Below are 26,767 nucleotides of genomic sequence, written 5' to 3'. Positions count from 1 at the left end.
TTAACTTTAAAGCCCTTATTTTAAGAACTAGCAAAATTTAAATATGTGAATTTTAATGAACAAATTATATATCACATATATAAACATATGTATAACATGTCCGAGACCATGCATCCAATCCCTAGTGTATAAAATAAAAACAATAAACATTGTTTTCAATGAGTTCTGTAATGAAAAAATGAACATTATTTTAAATTTTTATACCTTTTTTGTTCATGTATTTTTTATATGCTTTTATGTAATTTTTCCAAACTTAAGAGTTAAGAAGTGGTATATTTATCTTTCAGAACTAAAAATTAATATTTTGATATTTTTACATTTTTATTCAGAAATATATGCTCCCTAAGTGTACTGTAGTTTTTAAGAGCAATAATCTTCTTTCAAAAACAGAGCAAAATAATAGGCCATTTTAAAAACAGATTTAAATTCACAACAAAATGTAGCAGAAAGTAAAGATTTTTCATATACCTACATATGCAGTTTCTCCTACTACCAGTATCTGGCAGCATGATATGTTTGATACAACTGATAGACTTATATTTACAAACTATTACTCCCTAGTATTGATAGATATAAATATATACACATTAAAATTCCACTCTTAGTGTTACACATTTGTGGTTTTTAACAAATGTCTAATGGTTTGTGGCAACTGTTGTAATATTATACAAAATCATCTCTGTGAGGGATGAGCTATGAAGAAGAGATTACAATTTGAAAGAATACCCCAGGAATAAGCAGACTTGGGAGGAAACCTTCTGCCTAGGTCAGAATTTGAGTAGTCACAGAATCTCTAGGTGCTGGGCCAAGGCTAACAGAGACTGGCTTGTTTGGTCTGACGGTGTGAAATCCTACCAGTAGGGTGCCATTTGTTCAGTGCTGTCATGTAGATTTCCCAAAGCCTGGGGCTGCGGGAGTTTCGGGGAGTTTCGAGGGAGGTTGTTGGTTAGTTAACCTTGACATAGGTCAAAGAAGCAGGCAGTTCCACTGACACGGACCACGTGGCCAAGGATTCTGGGTGTGATCTTAAGAACTATCTTGTTTGTTTTCAGGTGATCTATAACATTCGCAGAGTAACATGCCCACTTGGTAAGACTGACCTGCTGGAACGTCTTTAAAGTTTGTGTGAGAGTGTAGAGAAAGGGCCAGAGGAGTTGCTCTCTGATTGGCAGTATGCACTGAACGTTGGTGGCCTCCACAGATCATCTTGAAGCTCTGACCTATGTGGCTGTGACAGAGATTGGGCTGCTCAGGAATTATCAAGGTTAAATGATGACACGGAGATAGCATCATCACCTCTTCAGAGAGGACACAGAAAGTGGGTATTTGCAAACCAGTAAGAGGACCCTTACAATCAAACAGATATTCCACTTCCCAAACCATTAGAAATGAATGTCTGCTGTTTGCGCTGACTGGTTTTGGCAGCTCAGGTTGAGTAATATAGTTGGTAAGTTCAGGGTAATTTACTTGGGGGAAAATGGTGTAAACACTGATGTTATATTTGTGTTCCTGTCTTTTAATTGCCTCCTAGAAAAACTGTCTTAGAGCCTGTATACCAAAGTATCTATAAAACTGACTTAAAAGATTCATTTTGGCTCAAGGTTTCACAGATTTTAGTATATAGCCCTTACTCCTTTATTTAGGACCCACCATAAACAGAACACCATGGCTACAGAAGCATGAAGCTCATGTCGGGGCAGAAAGGAAGCAGTGAGATAGAGAAAAGGTCTGGGAATAAGACACAACACTACCAGAACACTCCCCCAGTGACTGACTTACTGATTTAGGCCCCACCTTCTACAGTTCTCATCAGGTCTGAGAATGGTGCTGCCAGCTGGAGAGCAGGCTTTCAACACAGAAGCCTAATGGGGACCTTCATCTTGAAGCCGCAGCAGAGGCATTGTACTGACCGTGGTTGAGTGCATAGCTAAAGATTTTGCCTTGAAATCTAGCTGTGACTCAAGAAGTAAAGAGTATCTGCACATTGTATGTGCTAGGTGTTTGGAAGTGAGTGAGGCTGGGAGAAAAGTGATAAAATGTAGGGCAGGTGAGATGCTCAATGAAATGCAGGCAGCTGGAATAATTTTATCTCCATGGACAAATGTAGTGAGCATCCAACCTACAGCAACAGAGAGAGACTTAGTTTAAACCTGTGACATGAAGCTGAGCATTTAGACTATTTCAAGAGTCAGTCAAATAAGATCTTGATTACCAGAGAAAGTATTCTCACTAATTTTTGCTTTGTCTTTAAAATTTGCAGGCTTAGTATTTATCTCTTTTAGAGCTAAAGTTCAGCAAGGTAGTTTTTCCCAAGGTCACCTAAATAGAAAGTGGTGGAGCTGACATTTGAACAGAACCCTGAAGGATTGCAAAAGCAGTGTACTTTTATTCCAATATACCAAGTTGTGTAATAGGAACGAATACTGGATTGGGTGTCAAAACAACTGACATCTAGTCCTAACTTCGTTTGCTGTCTCTATGACCCTGGTGACAGCTTCTATAGACTGTTGTTAATTCTTTTCAAGATTAGACTAATACATTTTCTATTTGCTTGTGAAAAGATAATATACTAATGTAATTAAAATCTCAAATATATATTTTTATAAAAGATAACACACTATTCTTAAGTAACAGTTGAGTGCTTAGTCGAAAAACAGGACATTTACACCACCACCTCTAAGGCTAGGAATCATTGCAGAAGAGACACAGAAAGAATGTAAGAGCCAGAAGATAGGGAGAAAGGCTGTGAATATTGACTTTTGGGAATGGCAAAGCCAATGTAGTCATAGCCTCACAGCAACTGTGGATGTCTACAGTGAACCTACAAACAATCAGTCGTATATTAAGAAGGGCCCATGGGCCACCCTTCCCAGATGAAGTGAATATTTCTTATAGAAGGATTTTATGGTAGGGGCAGTCAGCATCTTTAGTTAACCTCAGTGAATACTGAGGTGTCCACTAGGCTCTAAACCCATGATCATGCAGGTGATTCTGGTTAAAGTCAGTGGGTCTCAGAAGGAGAAGGTGTTTGAAAGGGAGTTTTGAGAGGCTTAGTGGAGTGGCTAGGAGGTTTGAGAGGGAGACAGTTAAAGTAATCAACATGGCCTTAATGTCTGAAATTGTCAAGAACAAATTCAACAAAAGTTACAAATCTTTTTAAAAAAGAAAATACACCATTTTAAAATTTGTTTTATCTACATGTAAACATATATATCTATAAACAAGAAAATTTAAGACAAAATTTTCTTTAACTATTTTCCCCACTGTTTTTTATATCACCCCTAAATCTACTGTATCAATTTCATTGTCCATATTCTTGTCTAAATTGGTTTTACCAAGATACACTTCATATGCAATTAGTAATAGGCTTCCATATTCCACCTTCACTTAATATTGTCCACTGATTGCTTGTATAATCCATTTTCTGTTTTCCTGATTAGTGAAGTAGAGACATTTTTATTTTAGGACAAGGTTCCTCTGTGTAGCCTTAGTTGGCCTGAATTTTATATATAGGCCAGGCTGGCCTTGAACTCACAGAGATCCACCTGCCTCAACCTCCTGAGTGTTGTGACTAAAGGCATGGGCCACCATGACCAGCTTGTGGTAGAGAACTTTTTAAAGTTTCTTTTCTAGAAATTATCTATTCTTGTGTTCTTTCACCTGTTCTTGTGTTCTGAATTTGATTTTATTATTTTCATGCAGGTAATTTTACTATGAATTACATACCCCTATCTTTATGTGCAAGTATCTACTATAAACTGATATAACTTCCACATTTTTTCCCAAGTAACATGGGTGATTTATTTTTATTTTCAGTAAGCTTAGCTTCTTGTTGAAAATCATTGTGATATTTTTAAAATCTTCATGTCATACAGAAATCAACTTTCTACTTTAAACCTTAATAACTTCTTTTTTATGAAGTTTTTATTAATTATTTCCCAGACTGATAACGTCCACATTTTTATGTTGTTGATGATTTTGTGAAGAGTGGATAAATGGTTAGTTTATATTGCCTATTTATTAGAAATAATATTAATAATCACCATACATGCTCTGTTACTCAGATTTTCTCATGTGGTTTCTTTCCATTTTAACTGAGATTTATCAAAGACTCAACTCTGATTCATTTAATTCATAATACTCTTCTCTAGCAGTTACTCAGTGATCTATAGCTACTTATTTCATGGTTAGTTATGAGTTTTTCATTCCCCCATTTAATACTTCTAGACTTTAATTCCATGTATTTTCAGATATTATCAATAGTGTTTAACTGTGAAAGTTCTAAGGAACATTTATGTGGAGTGTTGAAAAGCGCTATATGATAGTTTCTCTTTCTGTATTTGTGTGTGCTGGGTATCCTGTGCATAATAAACCTTCACTGTACTAATGAGCAAACCCACTAATCCCAAGAGGTTATTTTTTTTAATGAGGCATTTTAGCACTATCATATTTATTGTGACTAGGAACATGTTTGTGTTTCCTTTTGTTGTTTTATGAATATATGTTCCTGTTGTGTCTTTTGTCATTAGATTGGATCTATTTGTTGTGATTGGGAACATGTTTGCATTGTTTTTGCTGTTTTATGAATATCTTTCTTTGCTTGTATCCCTTGGCATAGATTGAATCCAATTTTTTTTTATTTTTGTCTTTCTAGTGGTTTGAAAGTTGAACATTCTGTTTTCAGTTTTTAATTTATTTCCTATACACAAAATTGAGTAATCTATAATAATTAGATATCTTAGCACGGGATCTTGATAAATTTGAGGCCAACCTTGTCTATATAGCAAGTTCCATATCATCAAGGGCTATATGATGAAACTTTATGTCAAACAGTCTGTAATATGTGTATCTGAAAATTAAAGATAAATCATTAAAAAGAAATGTCCCATTCTAGAAGGACACATGGTTATGTTTTACACTATCACTTCTGCATCTATGTTTTACTAATGTATTTTTAATAGATATGTATTTGCTAATTTTCTCACTGATATGACCAAGCTACTAAAGGGAGATGAAGGTTATACAGTCCATTATCATGGTGGGGAAGGCATGGCCGCTGAGAGCTCTGACAGGAACGGGTGCAATTGGTTTATCATCCTTTAGCACTCAGGAAGCAGAAAGACAGGAAACCTGAAAGAGCAGTGACCTTAAGACTCCCCCCCCCCCCCCTTCTACCCTAGGTGATCTATTCCATCTGGTCCATTTCCCAAAGGTTTACAGCCTCAGATTAGTGGCATGAGCCTGGCTTTACAGTGACACACTTTCTCCAGCTATGCCCCATGCCCTAACAGTTCCACACATTTCCAGACTGTCACCAAGTGAGGACCAAGGATTCAAACACATGAATCTCTTGGGGGAACATTTAACATCCAAACTGTAACAAAATAGCAAATTATTGCAATTTGTTTGTTTGATTTTCCTCTTTTCAAAGTGCTGAGGATCAGACCCAGGATCTCACTCATGCTCAGTGGTAGAGCCCAGGGTGAGCATGAGTGATGTAACTGTTACAAATATATTGTAACTGTTAAAAGAGTCTCCATCTAACAGTTACAGTGAGCTGTACAGCTGCAGTCATGCATTCACTCATCTGCAGACGTTTGAGAACCTATTAGAAGTCAGAAATTCCTCTAGGCACTGGGAAACCCAAGAAACTAAATAACTGTTGTTGCCTGTGTGATAAATGAGAGAATGGGGAATAACTATAGATAAAAAGAAAAAAAAAAGATTAAGGGCCAATTTTAGGGCATGGTGTAAATTGAAAGTACCCCAAATGGGAAACTAAGAGAGATGGCTCAGTGGTTAAGAGCATTTTCTGTTGTTGAAGAGGACCAGGGTTTGATTCCTTGTACTCACAAGTTGTTTATTGTATAATTCCAATTCTAGAGGATCTTACACCCTTTTTTTGCCGCCTTGGGTGTCACCGCCCTAGAGGTGGTGAGACCGTGGAGCTGATAAATGAGGAGGTCTACAGTCTGATGCAATAACCAATTTTATTCAAAGCATCAGACAATTTGTGCTCTGAGGGTTAAGAGGAATCACACGACAAAGTGTACAGTCTCAATGACAAGCCATTGCCAGGCAAGCATATGCCTCCGTAGAAGCTTATAAACAAATAACAACAGTCAGTTGTATTGAATAATCTAAGGTAAACTTACTCCTATCTGCTACACCCGGGAGGGGCATGAAAGCCCAGCCAAGAACAACTCCCCAAGTAGTCCTCTAGCTTCCTTCCACAGTATGCCAGGCACTCACATACACCACATGTACAATAAGTAAATGTATGTAATTTGAAAAGATTAACTGTACCATTTTTTAAAAAGGAATTCATTGTTGTTGAAGAAACTGAATTAACAAGACTTTTGTGTTGGTATCATGGAGTTTTCTCACAAGTGTGGCACCTGGACATTAAACACAGCATGGTGAGCAAACATGCATGCAGGCAAACACTCATGCATATAAAAAGAAAATTTTAATTAAAGAAAGGAACCAAAAAGGCTGCCAGTTGGACAGGAATAGCAGAAGAATAGCAGGTTTGGGAAATTGACAAAAAAATTTTCAAGGGAGTTACCAACTGTGCTAAATGGTGTAAGATGAAAACTGAGAGTTGACTATGGATTAAGCAACAAGGAAGTCATTGACAACCTTGACAAATAGTTTTAGTGGAGGAAGAGAGTCGAGCCTGCTTAAGTTCAAAGGAAAATGAGAAGAAATCTGAGACAGGAAATGTAGACTGCTTTCTCCAGTAGCCCTGCTGGAAAAGTAGGAAAGAAGTAGAAGGGAGGAAAAGAGAGCTAGCTAAATGGGGAAGTAAGACAGAGGCTTTCTAAGGTGGAGGTAGTAGTGCAATGGACATACTCAAAGGGAAGTATTCAGTAGAGGATGAAAACCATGAAATTGTAGGTCAAGGTATTAGAGGAATAAGGTATTCAATAAACAAGAAGATAGAAGCTTCAAGCAGTAGTTCGTGGTTTTGCACTGCCTTCTTAGGAATGTCCTCATTTATAGCTTATCAGTTAGTAAGAAATGTACTTGACAAATCTATAAAGAATAAGCTATTGCATCAATTCACATAGAAACATAAAACGTGGAGCCCGTGAGATGGCTTGTCAGTTAAGAGCAATGGCTGCTTTCAGAGAACCAGGATTGATTCTTGGCACCCATGTGGAGACTCACAGCCATCTGTAACTCCAGTTCCAGAGTATCTGATGCCTTCTTCTGGCATTCATTGGCATCAGAAATGCAAGTGGTGCATAGACAAAACACCCACGCACCTAAAACAAAACAAAACAACCTCTCATAAATGGCCTGTTCTTATTAACACCTTTATTCTTATCTGATCTCAGCCAGGAATATACTACTGGCTTGTCTTCAGCTGTGTTTTTCCATATAGATTTATTTTTTTAAGCATCAAAACATTTTACCTTGAGTACCTTGGGATTTTCCCGCCCCGGGAATTTGATGTTTAACCTTTAGACCACCCAGCAAGCTAAGAAAGTGCTACCTCTTTTATCTTCTTAGACTCTTAAATAAGCCTCAAGCCATATGAGAAAGTTAACATAATACTACCATGAACAGCTTTTGTAGCTACTTGAAGAAAATCATAAATATGGCCCATAAGACTCTTGCCCAACAGATTGCTAAATGTAAATGTAAAAAGTTACTTGGTCTTTAATGTTTTATGAAAATTGTTGGTACAGTTGCCAGCATCAGATAGGACCTATTACCAGGTATTCAATTTCCTATGTATAATTGAATACATTAAAATTTAGTATTATTTGATTTAATTAAAGCAAATGTATTTTAAAGGAAAGTAGTAATGATGTTTATTCTAAATTATCTGGTTAATACAAATGATATTTACTTTTCCTGCTATTCTTCATTCTCATTTCTCTGTTTCTTGATTGCTAAAAAGAAATGCAATGTACACTGCTGAGGTAATTGTTTCAAATTACCTTTTTATGGTATTATCAGCTTGTAGGCATTAATTTCTCTAATTGTCTAGTAGTAAATCCCTTATCTGGCATTTAATCTTGCCTCCCTGGGAAAACTAGGCCTTACCACAGAGTAAATTTTCACATTGCTGACCCGAAGTAACACGAGACTGTGTCTTGGCAGTGAACCTTTGCTTTCTGTTATTCATAGGAAGGATAATGATGTACTCTGTTGCCTCGAGGCCCTAGTTAAACTCCAGTAATAAGTAACGTCTAAATATTGTTTGCAAAGGTTTGCACTGGGAAATTCCAGGATCATAATTGCATTGACACATTATTTTTGTTTCTTTTGGAAAGCACGGTAATTAAAAATAGAACTTTTAAAAATCTCTGCTTTAAGTTCATCTTAGTTCTGTCAGCTTGAATTTAGAGGATCCACACAGTAAACTGGAAATGTTTACTAATTTTTATTACTAAATTATATATGTGCACATGTGCAAGCACACTCACATGATATGTGTGCATGAGTAAACAGATGCACTTGTTATGTGTACCTGTGGCCAGGAGAAGCCATCATCTGGGTGTCCTGATAACTACCTTATCCCTTGTCAAATGTCTCTCACTGAACCTGGCACTAGTTGGGTGGCTATTAAGCCACAATAGTTGCTCCCACCCCCAGTTCTGGAGTTATAGGAGTCCATGCACCCACATCCAGCTTTTATATGGGTGTAGGGGATTTGATATCAGGTCTTTATTACTGTAAAAGAAATATTCTGATGAGCTCTCTACTCAGCCCCGAATTTCTCTATTTTTTATGAGTAGGAAACCTGAGATTAGAACCTGAAGTGAAGCTCACCGATTCTTAATAGTGAAGAAATGATAGATTTTTGTAGAGATAAGATTTCCCAATCGTTCCTCACTAATGTGAAAAAAAAGAATTTCAACTGTTCTAATTTTCTAGAAAGTGTAAGATGTAATTTCTTAGATGGAATAATAATAAAAGACAGGTCTAAATTTTCTGCGAACTCTAGAAGTCTATGGTTTATCTTCTACCCTGTGGCCCTGTGAGTACAGAAGAATCGGGCCAGCTTTGAGGTCTGTGCTTGGGTAGTTTGAAACAGGTGTTTTAAAACATCTACTGTGAAAATTTTCCAGCTCATTATCAAAATTCACTACATGCAAAAATCCTTTGGTCTGAGGAGCCAAATTGGTAAAGCACTTGCCCATCATGCATGAGGCTGGGTTCAAATCCAAGCATCACGTGAAATCAGATGTGGTGGTGCTTGTCTGTAATCTCAACTTGGGAGTGGAAACGGGTGTCAGAAAGTCATTATCATCCCTAGCTGCACAGAGGGCCTGGACTTCATCAGACCATATTCCAAAACTGCAAAGAATTTTAAAGTCCTATGGCAGTGCCTTCCCATAAGTGCATGGTGTCTGCATTTTCCTTTTTTGTTAAAAAAAAAATAGTGCTATAAGATTTTTTCAAAGTCTTGTTAGAATATTTCAATTTCAAGCCACAAAATTCTAGTTGTATCACATGTAATTGTTAATATTTGTCAAAATTATTCATGTGTTATTTCGTTATTTGGGAATTTGGTACTTTATTTTCAGAGTGAGGTTTGCTAACAATGATGAAAGAAGTTTAACTTTCAGAATTTTAGAGTTAGAGATCTAGTTATTTTGGTTGATATTTTAATTATAGGAACTTGTCACTAGATTTAGTTTAGGAATATTTCAATTTCTAATTGGAGAGTAAAATAGGAACATCATAATCTTCTCAGCTATACTTAGTTGAAGTTATGTTTTTATAAACTATAGAGCAACTACTGCTCAGCGTTTTCTAGATACAGATGTGGGATATTTGGAAAAAGAGCAAAAAATATGTCCATCTCATATGAGTGAAAAACAGAACAAAATATGAGTATCTCAATATCCAGGGTCAGAGAACCAGATCAAAATGCTTCTTAATCATAGGGCAGTGTTTGGGGGGAGGGGAAGAGGTACAGAAGCATTTTGACAAATTTGGGGATACACAGCTAGAAGAAAAGCAAGTACAAACATTAAATTACAAGTCGATGATGGCTGTGTTGAAGACTTCGGAGAGACACAGCCTGCGTGGCCATTAATGTGTACATAGGCTGTCAGCCTGAGTGAGCCACAGCAGCTTTGTGTCCCTGCAAACTGATGAAGACAGCTTAGATGTTTCCTGCCATGAGCCTTTTAATACCTCAGTTTTGGATTATTTATTGTTAGTTTAAATCCCTCTTACATACATAGTGTTTGTGTTTTTCTCTCTCATCCTTTTTAGCACATGAATGTTTACCCTTCTAGTTTGTGGTATAAACCTGAGAGAGCAGAGATCTAAAAAATGAGATGGACTAAAATCTCACACGATAGCTGACTTTATTCAGAACAATACATCAGGCAGTTTATACTCTGAAGGCTAAGGCGAGTCTCCGAGTAAACTGTAAAATTGCAAGGACAAGCTGCACGTGCAAAACCATGTTTTTTCTTTGGAGGCATATAAACAGATAACGGTAGGCAGCTGTAATGAGTAGTAGACTGAAGGAAGCTCACAGCTATCCACTACACCTGGGAGGGGCATGAAGGCGCATTCCAAGAACAGTTCCATGTTTTGAAGAAACCGAGGTCACAAGTTTCTTGTCTTGTTTTCTTGGAGTTTTCTCACAAGTACTCAGAATCCTCCTCATATGACCCCATTCTTGGACTGTGTTCTGACACATGAGTACTTGGTGTTCCAAACGTGGTGTGACAGAGTGTAAACTGTTAACCTTGGTCTCGTCTCTTCCTCCATAGTAGTTAACGGATAGATCGTTCCTCACTTGCCAGCATCTCTCACACCGTGTGGCCAAGTGAGTGCCCATGTAAGCAGAGGCAGATCATACCTGTCCTAGTCCTCACCCTAAGTACTTCCCACATGAACTTCTTTCCATCTTTTCACCCTCTCCTTGATGGATTGTGGCAGTCACCATTACACTGGGTCTATGAATTGCTGCATGAAGCACAATTATTTGAGCCCACATCCAACCCTAGTCCTAGAATATTTTTCCTGGATCCATAGAAAATAAAGAAATGAACTCTCTTCTGTCATAGTTGGACTGATTATTGTATTTGAGAAATTGAAACTTATTAACAAAATAGAGAAGTGATTAACTGCAAGGGGCCCTTATCACTGAGAAAGGAGATGATTTTTTAATGAAGGTAAATTAACTGTCAGCTGGACTAGTTACTGTATTCTCCTCTTGTGAAGTTCACCTGACTGTGCACCTGTAGTTCCAACTTCACGTCAAACACCAAGACCTATAGAAATATATAAGGAGTGAGTTAGTTGTTCTTGAGCCCATTTAAACATTGATGGAACTGATCCCTGGGACTTGGTCCCAGGGTTTTATCTAAAGAAAGTTCCTGAATTCTCACCTTGTACCCCAGTGACTTTATGCTAATTTTCCAAGGACTAAAATACTTGTTCCTGATCCAAGCTGATCTCCTGGCTTGATTCGTTCATCTCTGAAGAGTGGACTGCAGCAGTGTGCATGCTACTTGAACCTCTGAGTATCACCTGTGTCCTGGCTGAGATCCAGAGCTTGGTCTTATACTTGGCTGGGGACTATGCCAATTGAGCCATATGCTACATCTTTCCCAGCTCCCCTATTCTGGTTTTCCATTCTCTTGACTGCTTCTCAGACCCTCTGTGAAGCTGCTTCTGTATCCTGCCAACTTTCAACCCCTTCCAAGTAATGTCTATATTTGTCCTTTTGTCCAACAACTAACTGCTTTCCCTATGTCTGAGCACCCAATAGTTGTTCAAATTTTAAAATCTAAATTTTCCTTCTTTAGAATTTCCTGATATATAAACATTGTCCAATTGTTCTTGTTGCTTTTGAATTTTATAAATTCCTTTTGAAAAGTATTTCATAAGGAAAAACTTTTGCAGTAGGGAAAATTTGATTTACATAATCAACTGTAGTTTTATATACCTGATAACACTGTATTTAACATTTTTACATATATAGAAACCACTTTTAAAATATAAATATGTGGGGCCAGCTAGGTGGCTCAGTGGCTAAAGGTGCTTGCTGCCACACCTGAGGTTCATCCCTGGACCTACATAAGGGTAAGAGAGAGCCACTCCACAAAACTTGTCTTCTGACCTCATGTGCATGCACACTCACACACACAAACACACCTACACATTCACACACACGTTCACTATAAAATAAAATCTAAATATGCAGATTTATGTTTTAATCTGTTAGAAAAATGTCTAAAGAATTGTTTCCAACTTGAATACTTAAACCAGATTTATGTTAGTATATTTCTGCTTATGAGACTTTAGAAACTAGAATCTTCCCTCTATTAAAATAATTAAGATGAAAAATCCCAGAAGTCTTTTTATTGAAACAGTTAACCCTGCCATTACCATTACTACTTTTTTGTTTTTGGTGTGTGTGTGTGTGTGTGTGTGTGTGTGTGTGTGTGTGTTGTTCTTGTTGGTTCAAGATAGAGTTTCTCTGTAGCTTGGGAGCCTGTCCTGGAACTAGCTCTTATAGACCAGGCTGGCCTCAAACTCACAGAGATCTGCCTGCTTCTGACTTCTGAGTGCTGGGATTAAAGGCATGTGCCACCACGGTTTAGCTACCATTATTACTTTTGAAGACTGATAATCTGTAGCTCTCAGGAAGCTGTTCAAAGCCATCTATGATTAGTGTGGATCAGTGAAGTAGCTGCCAGCACAGCTCATCTTGCAGCTAGAAGTAGTTGAACAACTGAATGTAGCATGATAATGGGGTTCAACCTGAAGACCACAAATAGCAAAGCACACAGCCACTGGCTCTTACCTCAGTCTGAAAATTGTGATTCTGCCTCCAGGAATCTCAGAATAAGACTGTGATTGAGAACTATCTTCTTCCGTTTTATAATCCTCTAATTCTGGGATTAAGGGCGTGCACCACTACTGCCTGGTTTCTGTGGCAAGCTAATACGGCTAGTGGGATTAAAGGTGCATGTTTGTGGCTACTGGGATTAAAGGTACATGTCGTTGTGGCTACTGGGATTAAAGGTACATGTCATTGTGGCTACTGGGAATAAAGGTACATGTCATTGTGACTACTGGGATTAAAGGTGCATGTCATTGTGGTTACTGGGATTAAAGGTGCATGTCATTGTGGCTACTGGGATTAAAGGTGCATGTCATTGTGGCTACTGGGATTAAAGGTGCATGTCATTGTGGCTACTGGGATTAAAGGTGCATGTCGTTGTGGCTACTGGGATTAAAGGTGCATGTTTGTGGCTACTGGGATTAAAGGTACGTGTCATTGTGGCTACTGGGATTAAAGGTGTGTGTCATCACTACCTGTAAGACTGACCAATGTGGCTGTTTTACTTTTCTGATGATCTTCAGGCAAGCTTTATTTATTAAAATACAAATGAAATGTCACTGCAGCTGAATGTCAGAAGTGTGCCCAGTGAGGTCCCAAGAGGAAGATGGGGATGTGTCAAAACACCTTTGACTCTAGAAAGCAGTGGCCTTGGGTGGCCTGCTTATTGGCCAGCCCTCTGTATTCTCGAATATAGACAGGTACTCTTCTTACAGGAATGTTACAGCACACCTTTAACCTAGCCCCTATGTGACTCACAGAAACTGATGTCACCCCATGCCCGCAGCTGGACCCATGTCGGGCAGAGAGACCAGGAAACTGAAGCAGCTTGATGAGCTGTGTCCCATCTGGTAGTGAATGCCCTCATCCTCTGCAGTCAAAATACTGAGATGCCCAAGACACTCTGTGTTGATTGTAGTGTGAGCTGTGGGTCAGAGTTTTGACAGGCTCCTGCCTCCCTCTCTGGTGTTGGGGTAAGACCCAGAGCAAGGAGCAGCTTTTCTTAAAGGGGCCAGTCCCTGTTTCCTAGATGAGCCCCTGTTCCTCTGACCCTTCTTCAATGGCATTCTTAGCTTTGGGTTTGGTGGAAGTTGAGTGATTGGCTAAGAATACAACACCAGGGTTTTGTGTAGTAGTCATAAGGATGTGAGCCATCAGGCCGAGTCTCAGCTAACCAACCCAGGACATCTACAAGAAGAGTATGTGCTGAATCACTATGTGCTCTTAACCACTGAGCCAGCTCTCTGGAGCCCCTGCCAGGCATTCATTTTAGCCACCACTTGCAATGCATTTTTTCTTCTATTTATTTTCATTTGACTGACTCTCTGTATCCATGTTTGTCTCCTTTTTCCTTCTAACTAGTGCTGTGTTCTTTCATATGGATTCCTTCAGGACAGATATCATATGCTCCATTTCTTATATACCTATTTAAAAAGGAGGGAAGGGGGCTGTCAAGACCTAGTAACACATGCACAGTCCTTGGTGTGACTGGGGGACTGGGGTATGAAACATTTTAGTAAAGACTTGACTGCTTTCATGTTTTCAGAAAACAGACTTGAAAATGATAGAAAAGGTTAATCTGGGTTTTCATTTAATAGAGTATAGTTTGAATTTTAAAACGTAATCTTCTTGTAGAAAACTCTTTTAGGTTCTTTTCATAAATTGTCCTAGTGTATTAGGTACCTAGATGATTTTAATAGTTTGTACATAGTTTTTTTTATAATTTCACAGATAAAAGTAGAGACAGGTAATCTTCTCATTCTAAATAAGATTTATGTCTAATATAAAATAGCTTTTAACATGTAAAAATTTATAATCATGTAAATAAAATTTTTGAAGGCAGCTTACTAGTATCTAAGGGACTATTTGACAAGTCAATTCTAGGACTTTATCCCAAAGTAATATTTGTAGATACTATTAAATATTTTCAAGCCTGATGTGTCTGTCTACAAAGAAGGGCCTTAAGGGAAGCAGAGGACTCTGCAAATAACGATGTATATGCACCTGCTAATCCTATTCAAAATTCAGAATACCGTTGGTGCTAACTGTACTTTGTTCTAGATTATGATTTCAGCTCCAAACCTAAAAGCATCACCATCCTAAGGCTTCTGTAGTGATATCACAGCCATAAGCAACAACCCTCAAGGCATTGGTTTATCCCTAGAAAAGACAGACAAGCTCATGGAACGCATACTAAACAGTTGGAAAAGGCTGGTGTCCCAATGCCAGTGGGTCCGTAATATTCTCTCCAACTAAACCCTAAGAACCCTTCTGAGGGATGACTGTTTAAAATACTCGGTCCCTTAATAACATGGTGCCAGGAACTTTCAATCATTGATTCATTTTATTACTGTAAAAAAATCCTTATGAAGAGACTGGGGTTTTATAAAGGGATTGCGGTTTTCACTCTTTCACATTTACTTGAGTAATTCTCTTTTAATAGTTTAAAAATATCAGTCTTCTTAAAAGTGGTGGTGCTCCACCCAGGTAATATTTTCCTGCTTTCTTAACCGCAGGTTGCTACTGGTAGAGCTGTTACTGAGGATTTGGACCTCTATGCGACATCTCGAGAGAGGCGGTTTCGATTATTTGCATCTATAGAATGTGAAGGACAGTTATTCATGACTCCATATGATTTTATTCTGGCTGTTACAACAGATGAGCCCAAATGTAAGTAGAATTTTTAAATTACCTTCATAATTTTACCTTTATAACAATTTTGGTATATTAATAATATAATTTTCAAACACTTTCAAAGATGGTGAAAAAGCAATAGAGACTAAGCAATTCTGGTCAGGTTAAATAGATGACAATAAAAATGAACTTTAGAGAGAAAATCTATTTTGTAAAAATATGAAACAGTACACATATTTTAGACTATATCACAAAAGCAATGCGACCACTCAGAATTCATTGTTATACAAGATTGCAGACTGATATTTCTTTAAAACCTTTATTATTTCTAAAATTTCAGAATTTTGAATCACTCCCTTATATATTGCACTTAAACACTACCTTACTTTAGATATTCTTATAAGAGATTAATGTTCTACCTACTATTTCTTGTATCCAAAATAAATAAAATAATTGAGAGCTGGCATTGAAGTTATCCTTGCTTAAGAATTCTGCTTTTATGTCTTCTGCATTTGTCCTACCTCCTGAAGTATAAAGATGGGCTAATTCTTCCCCACTTTTCCATATGCTAAAGGACTGCTTTTTAAACATTTGCTCATTTTCTGGAGATGCTTTGTAACTGATTTTAAAAATGTAGCAAGATTTTTACATACCCTTTTGTATCCAGCCTATTCTATTATGTTCTTCTCAGTGAAGTGTGCAAAGAAAATCCCCCTCACAGATACAGGTGGTCGGGGAAGGGCAGGCGACTTTGTTCTTTTTACACTGTTACAACCTGCTAGTGGTGGTGCAGGATTTCAAAATCTCCAAAGATGGTATTGCAACATACTCCAGTATGAAGGGGTTTGGGCTAGGTTAACTGGATGGCTGAGTTGTAAGAATGAGGTTGAGGAGGGAAAAATAAGAAGATTAAACTTTTCACTGATGCATTTGAGATGCATCAGATATGTAAAAGTTGAATTTGTCTAGTTTTAGCTCGCTGAAAGATAATAACTAAAATTAATACTCCAAATAAATTGTCTAATCTTTGTTTCAATTTCTTATAAAAATATATGATAATTGAACAACCATGGCCTCTTCTTCCAAAGCAAAACCAAACATTAAACTTTTTTTCAATAATTTATCAAACTTGTGCAGACTAGCTTTTAATTCTTTCTTCCTCCTCAGTCTGGACATTGGATCCAGGGCTTTGTATCTGCTGGGCAAGTGCTTTTCTGTTGAGTTTCATCACAGCCCTCAATGAATTGACTTTTGATGCTTTAAATACTCGGCAGTGGAGATCAGGAAGAGATTTAATATAGGGATCTGTCTGTACATCATTACTAGTTAATGTTACAGATGATGAAATTGTCCAGAGAAACACTATACTATTTTACATGACTGGGAGCCAATCCTTGAGGAACTCTTACACTTGAAAAGATGAATGTGCAAATGCTAGAGAATGTAGGCCTCAAGAGCACTGTCCAGAGACACAGGAAAACAAACCAAAACAAAAACTAGAGTGGTACAGACAGAGAGTCCAAAGAAAATGGTTGGGGTGGTCCTGGGAGCAGAACACTGCTGAGAAGTCAAGTTAGATTAGCACAGAGTATTTTCCAGATTTATTAATATGAAGGCTGCTGATGATTTTAAAACAGACATTTCGTGGAATTGACTAGGACCAAAACTAGATTGCATAGTGGAATAATAGATGAAGAAATGAAGGCAGTGACTGACAGGTACCTGTTCGAGATGCTTGGCTCTGACAGGGAAAGGAAATGAAGCTGGATTGAAATTTAAGTTAGAGACTTGATGATGCAAGATTTTAACCCCCAAAAAATTTAAAAGTAGGAGTTGTTTTTTTACTAGCAGGAAAGTCTTGAGAATAAACAAACCAAGAGAGTAGTAGTATGTTTACAATCGTCACTTGTAAATGTGTAGGGCAGAAAAAGGCTGAAAATTAAGTAGGGTTCTTTAATAGTAATTAGAAGACTAAGATAAGATTTATAGCCCTTTGACTTAATTGACATGGTATAATGTGGTTTATTTATTCTCTATTTTTGAGCACTCCATACTAATTTTATTAATATGAAAATAATAATAACCTCATGAAGAATTTTCTGAGACTAAATTGGGTGTGGCTAGTTGCCTAGAACCAGTTTTGGATCTGTCATCATCACTGTTATCACTTGAATTCATAATCAAGATTTTGAACATCTTTATAATGACATTAAATAGGAAACTGCATTTAAGTATTTACTTAGTAATTGTAGCTCAAATAAACATTAATTGTAAAATATACCACATTGTTGTTTGTATTGTTTAATTTTTCTTATTTTTCTCTTTAGAATAGAGTCTGATAGGTAAATTCCCCTTTTAGGATTAAAATATGTAATTATTTTCCTATAGCATCAAGAATCAATTTAATTTGTAGATTTAATGCCTCCCTCCACCTGTTATATTTATACACTCGATGATTTCCTATGAAACAAGGAATTTAGAAAGTCAGAACACCCTTTGAAGACTTATCTTACTGGTTCTTTAGTCTTTATTTCTTTAACAGCTAATGATATCGAACATGGTACATTTTCTGCAGAATAAATATGTCTTTTGTAAATAATCTATTGTGGAAATCCCATAAAACACAAACTCAGGAGTGTTTTCCTCATTGGATAAATAGTTTCTGAGCATTGCATAAAAACATGTCCATGTATTTGTACTTTCAATGGATTTTTCTTAAACTCTTACCAAGCTATTTCATTGTTCTATTCATTAAAAAGAGTCATTGCAGAATTATGTGCACAGTAGCATAGGTAAGGCTACATGCAAATTCCTGTGATTTTAGGGCTTGATCACCTATTGACATATACTGCTAGGTAAAAGAAAGATTTTGTTGTGAAATAAAGAATTGATCTCCAAGAAAAATTAGTTTCCAAATTTTATAAAAGTATATCTTCACCTTTGATCTCAAGATGAGTTAGTGTATTGCCTTAAAAAGAGAGTTATATAGCAATGTGTCTTCCATATAACTTTAAATTTGATATATTTTTAATTATACAGACTTGCTTTGTAGACACAATTAGTCTACCAGTTTTCCTAATGCAGGTACACTGTAGGAATTAATTACCATCAACCTGGAGATAATTCTTAGCCATTTGCAATGGTAGGAGCTGAACAAGAAAAACAACTATTTGGGCTGTTCATCTGTACCCGCATTTTACTGTTTAAATTGAGATCATTGACATGATAAAGAAAATGTTTTATTTAGCTAGTACACTTCTGCCTCTAAGATACTTCTAGAACAACTGCAGAAGGAAGATGGATAAGAACTTTCCCAGCTCTCCTGTTAGCTTTTCTTCTTTTTGCCACTATCATTTCTACCTTGGAGAGACCTCACCAAGGAATTATTTCCAGAAATACTCATTCATCTAATTACAGTATGAATATTTTATAAGTATCTTCATTTGTCCTTCAAGTGCCATAAAATATTTAACATTAAGTAGCTTAACTTGTGTTGTGGATCCAGAAAGGCCCAATCATAATCCAATTATGGGGGGAAAAGTTCTGTGACACTGATTTTACTTACTGTAAGGTACAGTAAAGCAAGTAGATAACATGATTGGATTCAAATATTGAGGGTAAAATCGTCTGCCTTTTGAACATAAAAGCTTGATTTTGAGTTATGGTTATATATGGTTACTAAATATGGATATACATTACATAGAATATTATCTAATTATTTTATATTTATTTTAGTTGCTAAAACGTGGAAGTCACTTTCTAAACAGGTAAGTTAAAGATCTTGGTATACAAGATATGCATGTACACACACAATACACACACATGTAAACACATATGCACATTATCTGATTAGATAGTTATATGTTTTTGTGTGGTTTTTACAAATTAAAATCAAATAATGATAGTATTTTTTTAGTCTTTATAATGTAAGTAAATAAACAAGGTTGTCATTTCTATGTGCTAGTGAAGATAGAGGCTAATTGTCATGTGTGAGTGTAATTAGTGTTCCTTGTTTAGAAACAGTTGCATTATCTACTGAATTGAAGATATATATGAGACTTTTACTCAACAAGTCCATACCTGAGGTTAAATTCTATAGCAGTACATTCACATGTACCTAGCAAACTTAAACTTAATCAACTTTATGACTAGGTTATTTCACATTGGTGTTCATACCTAGAGAAACTATCAGTTACATACAGAAGTGGTTCAGAAGTCTGTAGACTGCTTATCATGGTTTTAAAAAACAAGCACATGAGTAATAGGCCTAATAAATTTTCAAAAAATATAACTCCATTCAGGCAGAAATCAAAACTGGGGAAGCAACACTATAGTTATATAAGGATACATCCACAGTTGCCAAAAGAAAGGGGAACATTAACATATTCAGATAGTAGGACTGACATCAGGGAGAGCCTCGAAGTGACTTCTAACATACTGATGATTTCCTGGTCTTAACTGAGCTATTTTTAACTTCCTTAACTAGAAAAAGGAAATTCTGCAGAGCTTATAATGGCAGATGCATGTTTCCCTGTGAAACTTCAGAAACTTCTCTTTACAGTTAACTGTAAGATACAGGGACTGCTGTCGTAGCTAGACAGCTAGCAAAGTGATGTTCCTCATTAGCTGAGGATTCTAGACTGCCCTGATAAAGTACACATCCTAGTGGCTGCAACTGCGTTTATCACCTCACAGGTCTGCAAAGTAGACACTTAAGATCAGAGTATTTGGGTGGTTTACTCTGGGGCTTTTAAACCTTTCTATGGCAATCTTCTCACTCTGTTTTCACTTGGTCTTTCCTCTGATAATTTAGGGGATTTCATAACATTAGTGATACTTTTAAAGGACCTGTTTACAAAATAGCCAGGTTCTCAGGCGCTGCCTTATGGCCATAATATTTAGTATATCAAGGAGAAAGACGAGGGGAAGATGAGGGCGGGGGGAAGGGTGGAGTGGAGAAGAGGAATTGTAAGAACTACAATAGTGGCAATTAACACAATTTTAAAAATCATATCCAATAAAAGTATTGCAAGTTATTACTCTATATAAAAATAAATGAATCTAAATTAATAACATGGTGAAATTTAATTTTAAATTAATAATGGTGATTATAAAACCGCATTAAGATACATTTCAAAAAAAGATACATTTCACAATAGCAACAAAATCTGTCAGGTACTTAAAACTGTACCATCTTAGTTACTTTTCTATTTCTGTGACAAAACACAATGACCAAGGCAACTTAGAATAGAAATTATTTCAGCTGAGAGCCCTCATTTTGATCCGAAAGTAGGAAGCAGAAAGCTAGCTCAAAATAGAACAAGCCTTTGGAAACCTCAAATCTCACCCCCAGTGACATACTTCCTCCAACAAAGCCATATCTTCTAATGCTCCCCAAACAGCTATCAACTAGAAATCAAATATTCAAATATATTATGCTCTGGGGCCTATTCTCATTCAAACTGCTACATTCCACTGCGTGGCCCGCATGACCTCTAGTGGCCATATCATAATGTAAAATCAATTTAGTCCAACATCAGAAGTCCTCATAGTCTTTCAATCTCAGTTTCTAGTCCAACGTCTAAACATCTCTTCTGAGGCTCAAGGCAATCTCTTAATTTTAACACCTACAAAATCAAAAGCAAATTACGTACTTCCACCACACAGTGGCACAGTATATAAATTGCCATTCCGTAAGGGAGGCATTGTGGCATAGTAAGGGAATACTGTACCAAAGCAAGACTAAAACCCAGAGGAGCAGACTCCAAATCCTGTGGTTTTGTTTCTGGTGTAGAGGGCTGAAATGGCTCTGACCTTCCATCTTTGATGCCTGCAACATACTTTTCTCTTGGGATGGTTCCGCTCCCTGTTGGCATCTCTCCTTGGAAGATATCCCATGTCTCCAGCACCTCTAACATCTTGGAGTTTCCAGCACAATCCAGGCTTCTCTTTTACAGCTTCACACAATGGCCTTTCTGGACCTTCATGCAGGGACTGCCCTGTCATGCGGTGCCTGGTCTCAGTCATGCTCCTTTTTCTTGGAAGACGATTGCATAACCCTTTAATGGTAGATGCTAGTAACTTTACTCTTCACTATATCATATATTTAGAAGGATGAATGCATCATAATATACGATATAATATATATAATATAGATATATTTACTATGAAGTCATCTCAAATTTGTAAAAAGTATATATTTTTTGTACTTTTTGACAGCATAGATACTTACCAAAAGTGTTCATCTTTTACCAATGATTCGCTCACAAATATGATTATTATGTCCAAATAACCTATTATGTATCAAATACTGTCATGACTAAGTAAATTGATAGTCTAGTGAACAGTTGGCTATAAATTATTATAAACAAATTTGAGGATTGTGCATATATTGGCTGCCTTATTCTTCCACCTGTAAACATTAACATATCAATGGATTGTTAGTATCCAAAGAGATAATGTTCCTGCTCGGAGGTAAAGGAGATAATATGAAGTTCCAGGGATCTGGAAAATAACATTAGAGATGGCCTTTAGTTATATTTTACCCTCATAAATTCTCATTCCCTATAAACATAACTTTGATCCAGAACTGACAATTTCTTGAAATCTGGAACATTATAAAGTATAATCAGATGCTTCCATGTACAGGAGAAGAAAAGCTTATAGTTCAGGCAGTTGAGCCTCTCAATCCTACTACCAAATGCTAGTGGTGCAGTCAGCACCTAGAGATGCTTTCCGTAAAATTCAGAGCTTGTCAGAGCAGTGCCTTCGCTATTGCCTTTAAAATGTGATAAAAATGATAACTTCTACCCACCCGAGTCTAAAGTCCTACCACCTTAGAATTAAAAAAAAAAAGTAACCTCCCCCCAGATGGAGCTCAGCCGAAAGATCAGGGCTGAGTATCTTGCTTCCCATGTGTGGAAGAGATTACATGCAAATTCTTCCACCAAAAAGGAAGACTCACTCCCTTAAAAAGGGAGAGATCTTTGTATCCACCAAAGAAAATAACTGTCTTGAAAAATATATATCATTACTGCTGAGAGAAGTTAATGTCAGAAGCTTTCATCCAGCTCTAAAAGATTTCCATGATAACCCAACTCAAAAATGTTTAAAGAGTGTCACAATGAATATAGACTTGTTATGTCGAGGAACAGGAAGTCTCCAAGAGTAGTATCAGAGTTCTCAATGTTAGTTGGGCTTTTGTATGTTTTTATGTATGATTAAAAATTATAAATGGTAAAAATGCAAAAATTGAAGAACACATGAGAGGATCTTTTTAGACAGGACACATGAAGCAATCGTCAAAAGAAGTTACTGGCAGAGTTTACTAAATTAAATACTTAAAACTTTAGTTACCCAAACCCATCAACAACACTAAAAGAAATTTGATGCATGGGAAAATGCTTTCATTATTTATTGTCCAAAAACAACTTTGAAAAAGGATCTTATAATTATCTAGAACATGTGTAAATAGACACTAAAAGATAATCATTTCAATAAGAAATAATGGACAACATAGCTAGAATAGCTAGTAAATACATGCAAAATAGTTTAACTCACTGATAACCAAAGATAGGCACATTGAAGCAGTGATGTTCTATCCCATACCCACCAGATGGCTAGCTTCCAGAAACTTGACAGTGTCAGTAATGAGCAAGGGCGTGAAAGAACCAATTGAAAAAAATAAATGATGCCTTCACTTTGGTAATGACTGATGAAATTTACAATGTATATTTGGGGTCCTATTTACAGGTATGTATGCTAGAGGAATGTTTAAATGTTCACATCAGCTATCTTGTTCATCTTTCCTCACACACAGATGGGAAGGCAAAAAATTTAGAAACAGTATAATTACTGGGGAAATGGATCAAATAATTGTAAAGTAGCATACTGCCGATAACAAAGTAATACAGAATAAAATGAATAACTGTTAGAGCTCCCAGCAAGTGGTGGGATGCTGATGTTTCCAGGACCTAGGAAATGAAAGTAGTTCTCCTGATTCTGAGAAGCTATTGGTTCTGTTCGGCCTCGTCCTCTCACAGGTGTCTAGATTTTTCTAAAGGTTGTGTGATGAGTGATGTATCACTCTGGACAACCGATGGAGTGTGGGGTTGTATATGCTTAGACTTTACATTTTCATTTTTCACATTTAAATAAACACTGATGAGTACAATACAGATAAACATCTTTCGTGTTCATAGTATTTTAAAAATGTAAATAGCTGACTTTTAAAAGCCATTATGAACAGTCACATTATAGGTATTAATATCAAAATAAAGACTATTTGACATGAAGATATGTCCATATTATGTAAAAGACAAAGAATAAAGTACAAAACAGTATATAGACAATAAAGATTTAATATTTACAATAATAAGATGCTTTATAAGATGTTTATGATTATAAGATGTTTTAGATTAAAAGACTATTAAATAAAACTGAAGTTTGATTTGACTTTGCATGTAAATTTCCTTTCTAAATCTACACTTTTCCTGTGTAGTGTGTGTGAGGGGGAATGTTTGCACTATGTGATTAAAAAATTAAGTACATTAAAAGCACCTATAACTTTAGGAAACTAAAATTAATTCAGCAAATGCGTATTTGTTATCTACTTGCAATACTGCAATTTAATTCTAACACTGGACACCCAGAGTTAGTTTAAAGACATAGTGCCCCAGAAGTCTGCTGTTCTTTCAGGTATGTTCCACAGCTCAGAGTCTCAAGGCACCTCACTCCTGCCCTCACTGGCTGTAGTTCCAGGGTTTTCCTACAGTTGGTTTAGTAATTGACTAAAATGACTCATAGAACTCAAAAATTGCTGTAGTTGTGGTTATAGACAAAGAACATATATTAAGACATCCCAAATGAAGAAGAAAAGTATTAGGTCTGGAAGTGTCCTGAACAAGAGTGTCTGTCCTCTCTCCACGTGGAATTGGTTTGTTACCCTCCGAGCATCTTCTTCGAGCTCCAGTGTGCTTAGTGTCTAGAATTGTCTTGGGTTTTATTTCTGAGGTGTAAGTTTCCAATCATGTCTTTATCTCTGAGTCTCTTCCTATCCTTGCTCCCATCCTTTCTTCTGTGACCAAACACAATTGTGAGTTATTTTCTTAATAAACACTCAAGTGTGACTCATGGATTTTGTCTCTCTTCCAGGAGCTGAAGACAAAGGCCAAATTCATTTTATGTAGTACAGTAGTATAATAGAAGAGATAAGTATTGCTAGTGAGGAAGCAAATTTCCAACATGAATGGATATACAAAGATTTTAGTAAATATTAAAAATCAAAAATAGCAGAAAACAAAAATGATCACAAAAGCAACTATATAATCTAAGCATGGAAAAACTATATTTTTATTTATTATAGTTATATTTATTAAAAATAACTACTTGTCCAGGTGATGGTGGCACATACCTTTAATCCCAGCACTCAGGAGGCAGAGGTAGGCGGATCTCCATGAGTTCAAGGCCATCCTGATCTACAAGAGATAGTTCTAGGACAGGCACCAAAAACTCCAGAGAAACCCTGTCTCGAAAATCACAAATAAATAAATAAATAAATAAATAAATAAATAAATACTTGAAATCAATTAGGATCAGTTTCTGTAATTTCCTTTATGTGCCTAATTTGCGTAGATTACTTGTCCAATTTAGGTCTATATGTGCAAGAATTGGTTAGTAGAACTAAATGAGCTGTTACGAGTTCATTGTTAATCACACAGAGGACTCTTGATAAAGGTAACTAATTTTTAAAAATCAGAACAGAGGTTGCAGAATATAGTTATAATGGGAGAATATTAATATTTATACAATAGAAATGGTATAAATTTAAGTATGTAAAGTGTATTGAAGACTTTTTAAAATTTCTTTTTTTTTGATTTTAGACATTTTATTTTATTTTTTTTTATTAACTTTTTTTTTATTGAGAAAAGAGAAAAAAAAAATTTCCTCCTCCTCCCAGCCTCCCACTTCCCTCCCCCTCCTCCCACCCTTCTCCCCCTCCCCCCACTCCTCTCCCCCTCCCTCTCCAGCCCAAAGAGCAGTCAGATTTCCCTGCCCTGTGGTAAGTCCTAGGTCCTCCCCCCTCCGTGCATTTCTAGGAAGGTGAACATCCAAACTGGCTAGGCTCCCACAAAGCCAGCACATTACGTAGGTTCAAAACTCCGTGCCATTGTCCTTGGGTTCTCATCAGCCCTCATTGTTGGCCATGCTCAGAGAGTCCAGTTTTATCCCATGCTTTTTCAGTCACAGTCCAGCTGGCCTTGGTGAGCTCCCAATAGATCAGCTCCACTGTCTCAGTGGGTGGGTGCTCCCCTCGTGGTCCCGACTTCTTTGCTCATGTTCTCCCTCCTTCTGCTCCTCATTGGGACCTTGGGAGCTCAGTCCAGTGCTCCAGTGTGGGTCTCTGTCTCTGTCTCCATCCATCACCAGATGAAGGTTCTATGATGATATGCAAGATATTCGTCAGTATTGCTCTAGGATAGGGTCATTTCAGGTTCCCCATCCTCAGCTGCCCAAGGAACTAACTGGGGACCTCGGCTTGGGTATCTGGGAGCCACTCTAGGTTCAAGTCTCTTGCCAACCCTAAGGTGGCTCCCTTAACTAAGAACCGTGCTTCCGTGCTCCCCCATCCAACCTTCCTTCATCCCAATCATCCCCCTTCCCCAAGCTCCCCCCCATTCTCCTCCTCTCCCCCCTCTCTCCCCATCTCCCCTTACCCCCATCCCACCCCACCCCCAAGATCTCAATTTTCTCCCCGGCAATTTTGTCTACTTCCCATAGCCAAGAGGACAACTATGTGCTTTTCCTTTGGTTCACCTTCTTACTTAGCTTCTTTGGGATCACCAAGTGTAGACTCCGTGACCCTTGTTTATGGCTAGAAACCAATTATGAGTGAGTACATCCCATGTTCATCTTTTTGGGTCTGGGATACCTCACTCAGGATAGTGTTTTCTATTTCCATCCATTTGCATGCAAAATTCGAGAAGTCATTGTTTTTTACCGCAGCATAGTACTCTAATGTGTAGATATTCCACACTTTCTTCATCCATTCTTCCATTGAAGGGCATCTAGGTTGTTTCCAGGTTCTGGCTATTACAAATAATACTGCTATGAACATAGTTGAACAAATGCTCTTGTCATGTGATAGGGCATCTCTTGGGTATATTCCCAGGAGTGGTATTGCTGGGTCCAGGGGTAAGTTGATCCCGAATTTCCTGAGAAACCGAAACACCGATTTCCAAAGTGGTTGCACAAGATTGCATTCCCACCAGCAATGGATGAGTGTTCCCCTTCCTCCACAGC

General features: G+C 37.1%; 1 protein-coding gene across 2 annotated transcripts in view; it reads left to right on the top strand.

Moving 5' to 3' along the window:
- The window catches only part of Micu3 (mitochondrial calcium uptake family member 3), an 83,486-nt gene that overhangs the window by 14,406 nt on the left and 42,313 nt on the right, over nucleotides 1-26,767 (top strand). For both annotated transcript variants that reach the window (XM_041644477.1, XM_041644475.1), the window contains exons 2-3: nucleotides 15,349-15,502; nucleotides 19,202-19,233. In XM_041644477.1, coding sequence (XP_041500411.1) covers nucleotides 15,349-15,502; nucleotides 19,202-19,233 — 186 coding nt within the window. The remainder of the gene's footprint in view (nucleotides 1-15,348; nucleotides 15,503-19,201; nucleotides 19,234-26,767) is intronic.

This window comes from Microtus oregoni, unplaced genomic scaffold (assembly GCF_018167655.1).
Source record: "Microtus oregoni isolate MIOR12 unplaced genomic scaffold, Mior012 000096F_ref0000112, whole genome shotgun sequence".
Taxonomy (NCBI): domain Eukaryota; kingdom Metazoa; phylum Chordata; class Mammalia; order Rodentia; family Cricetidae; genus Microtus; species Microtus oregoni.
This window is presented reverse-complemented; position numbering and strand designations above follow the sequence as displayed.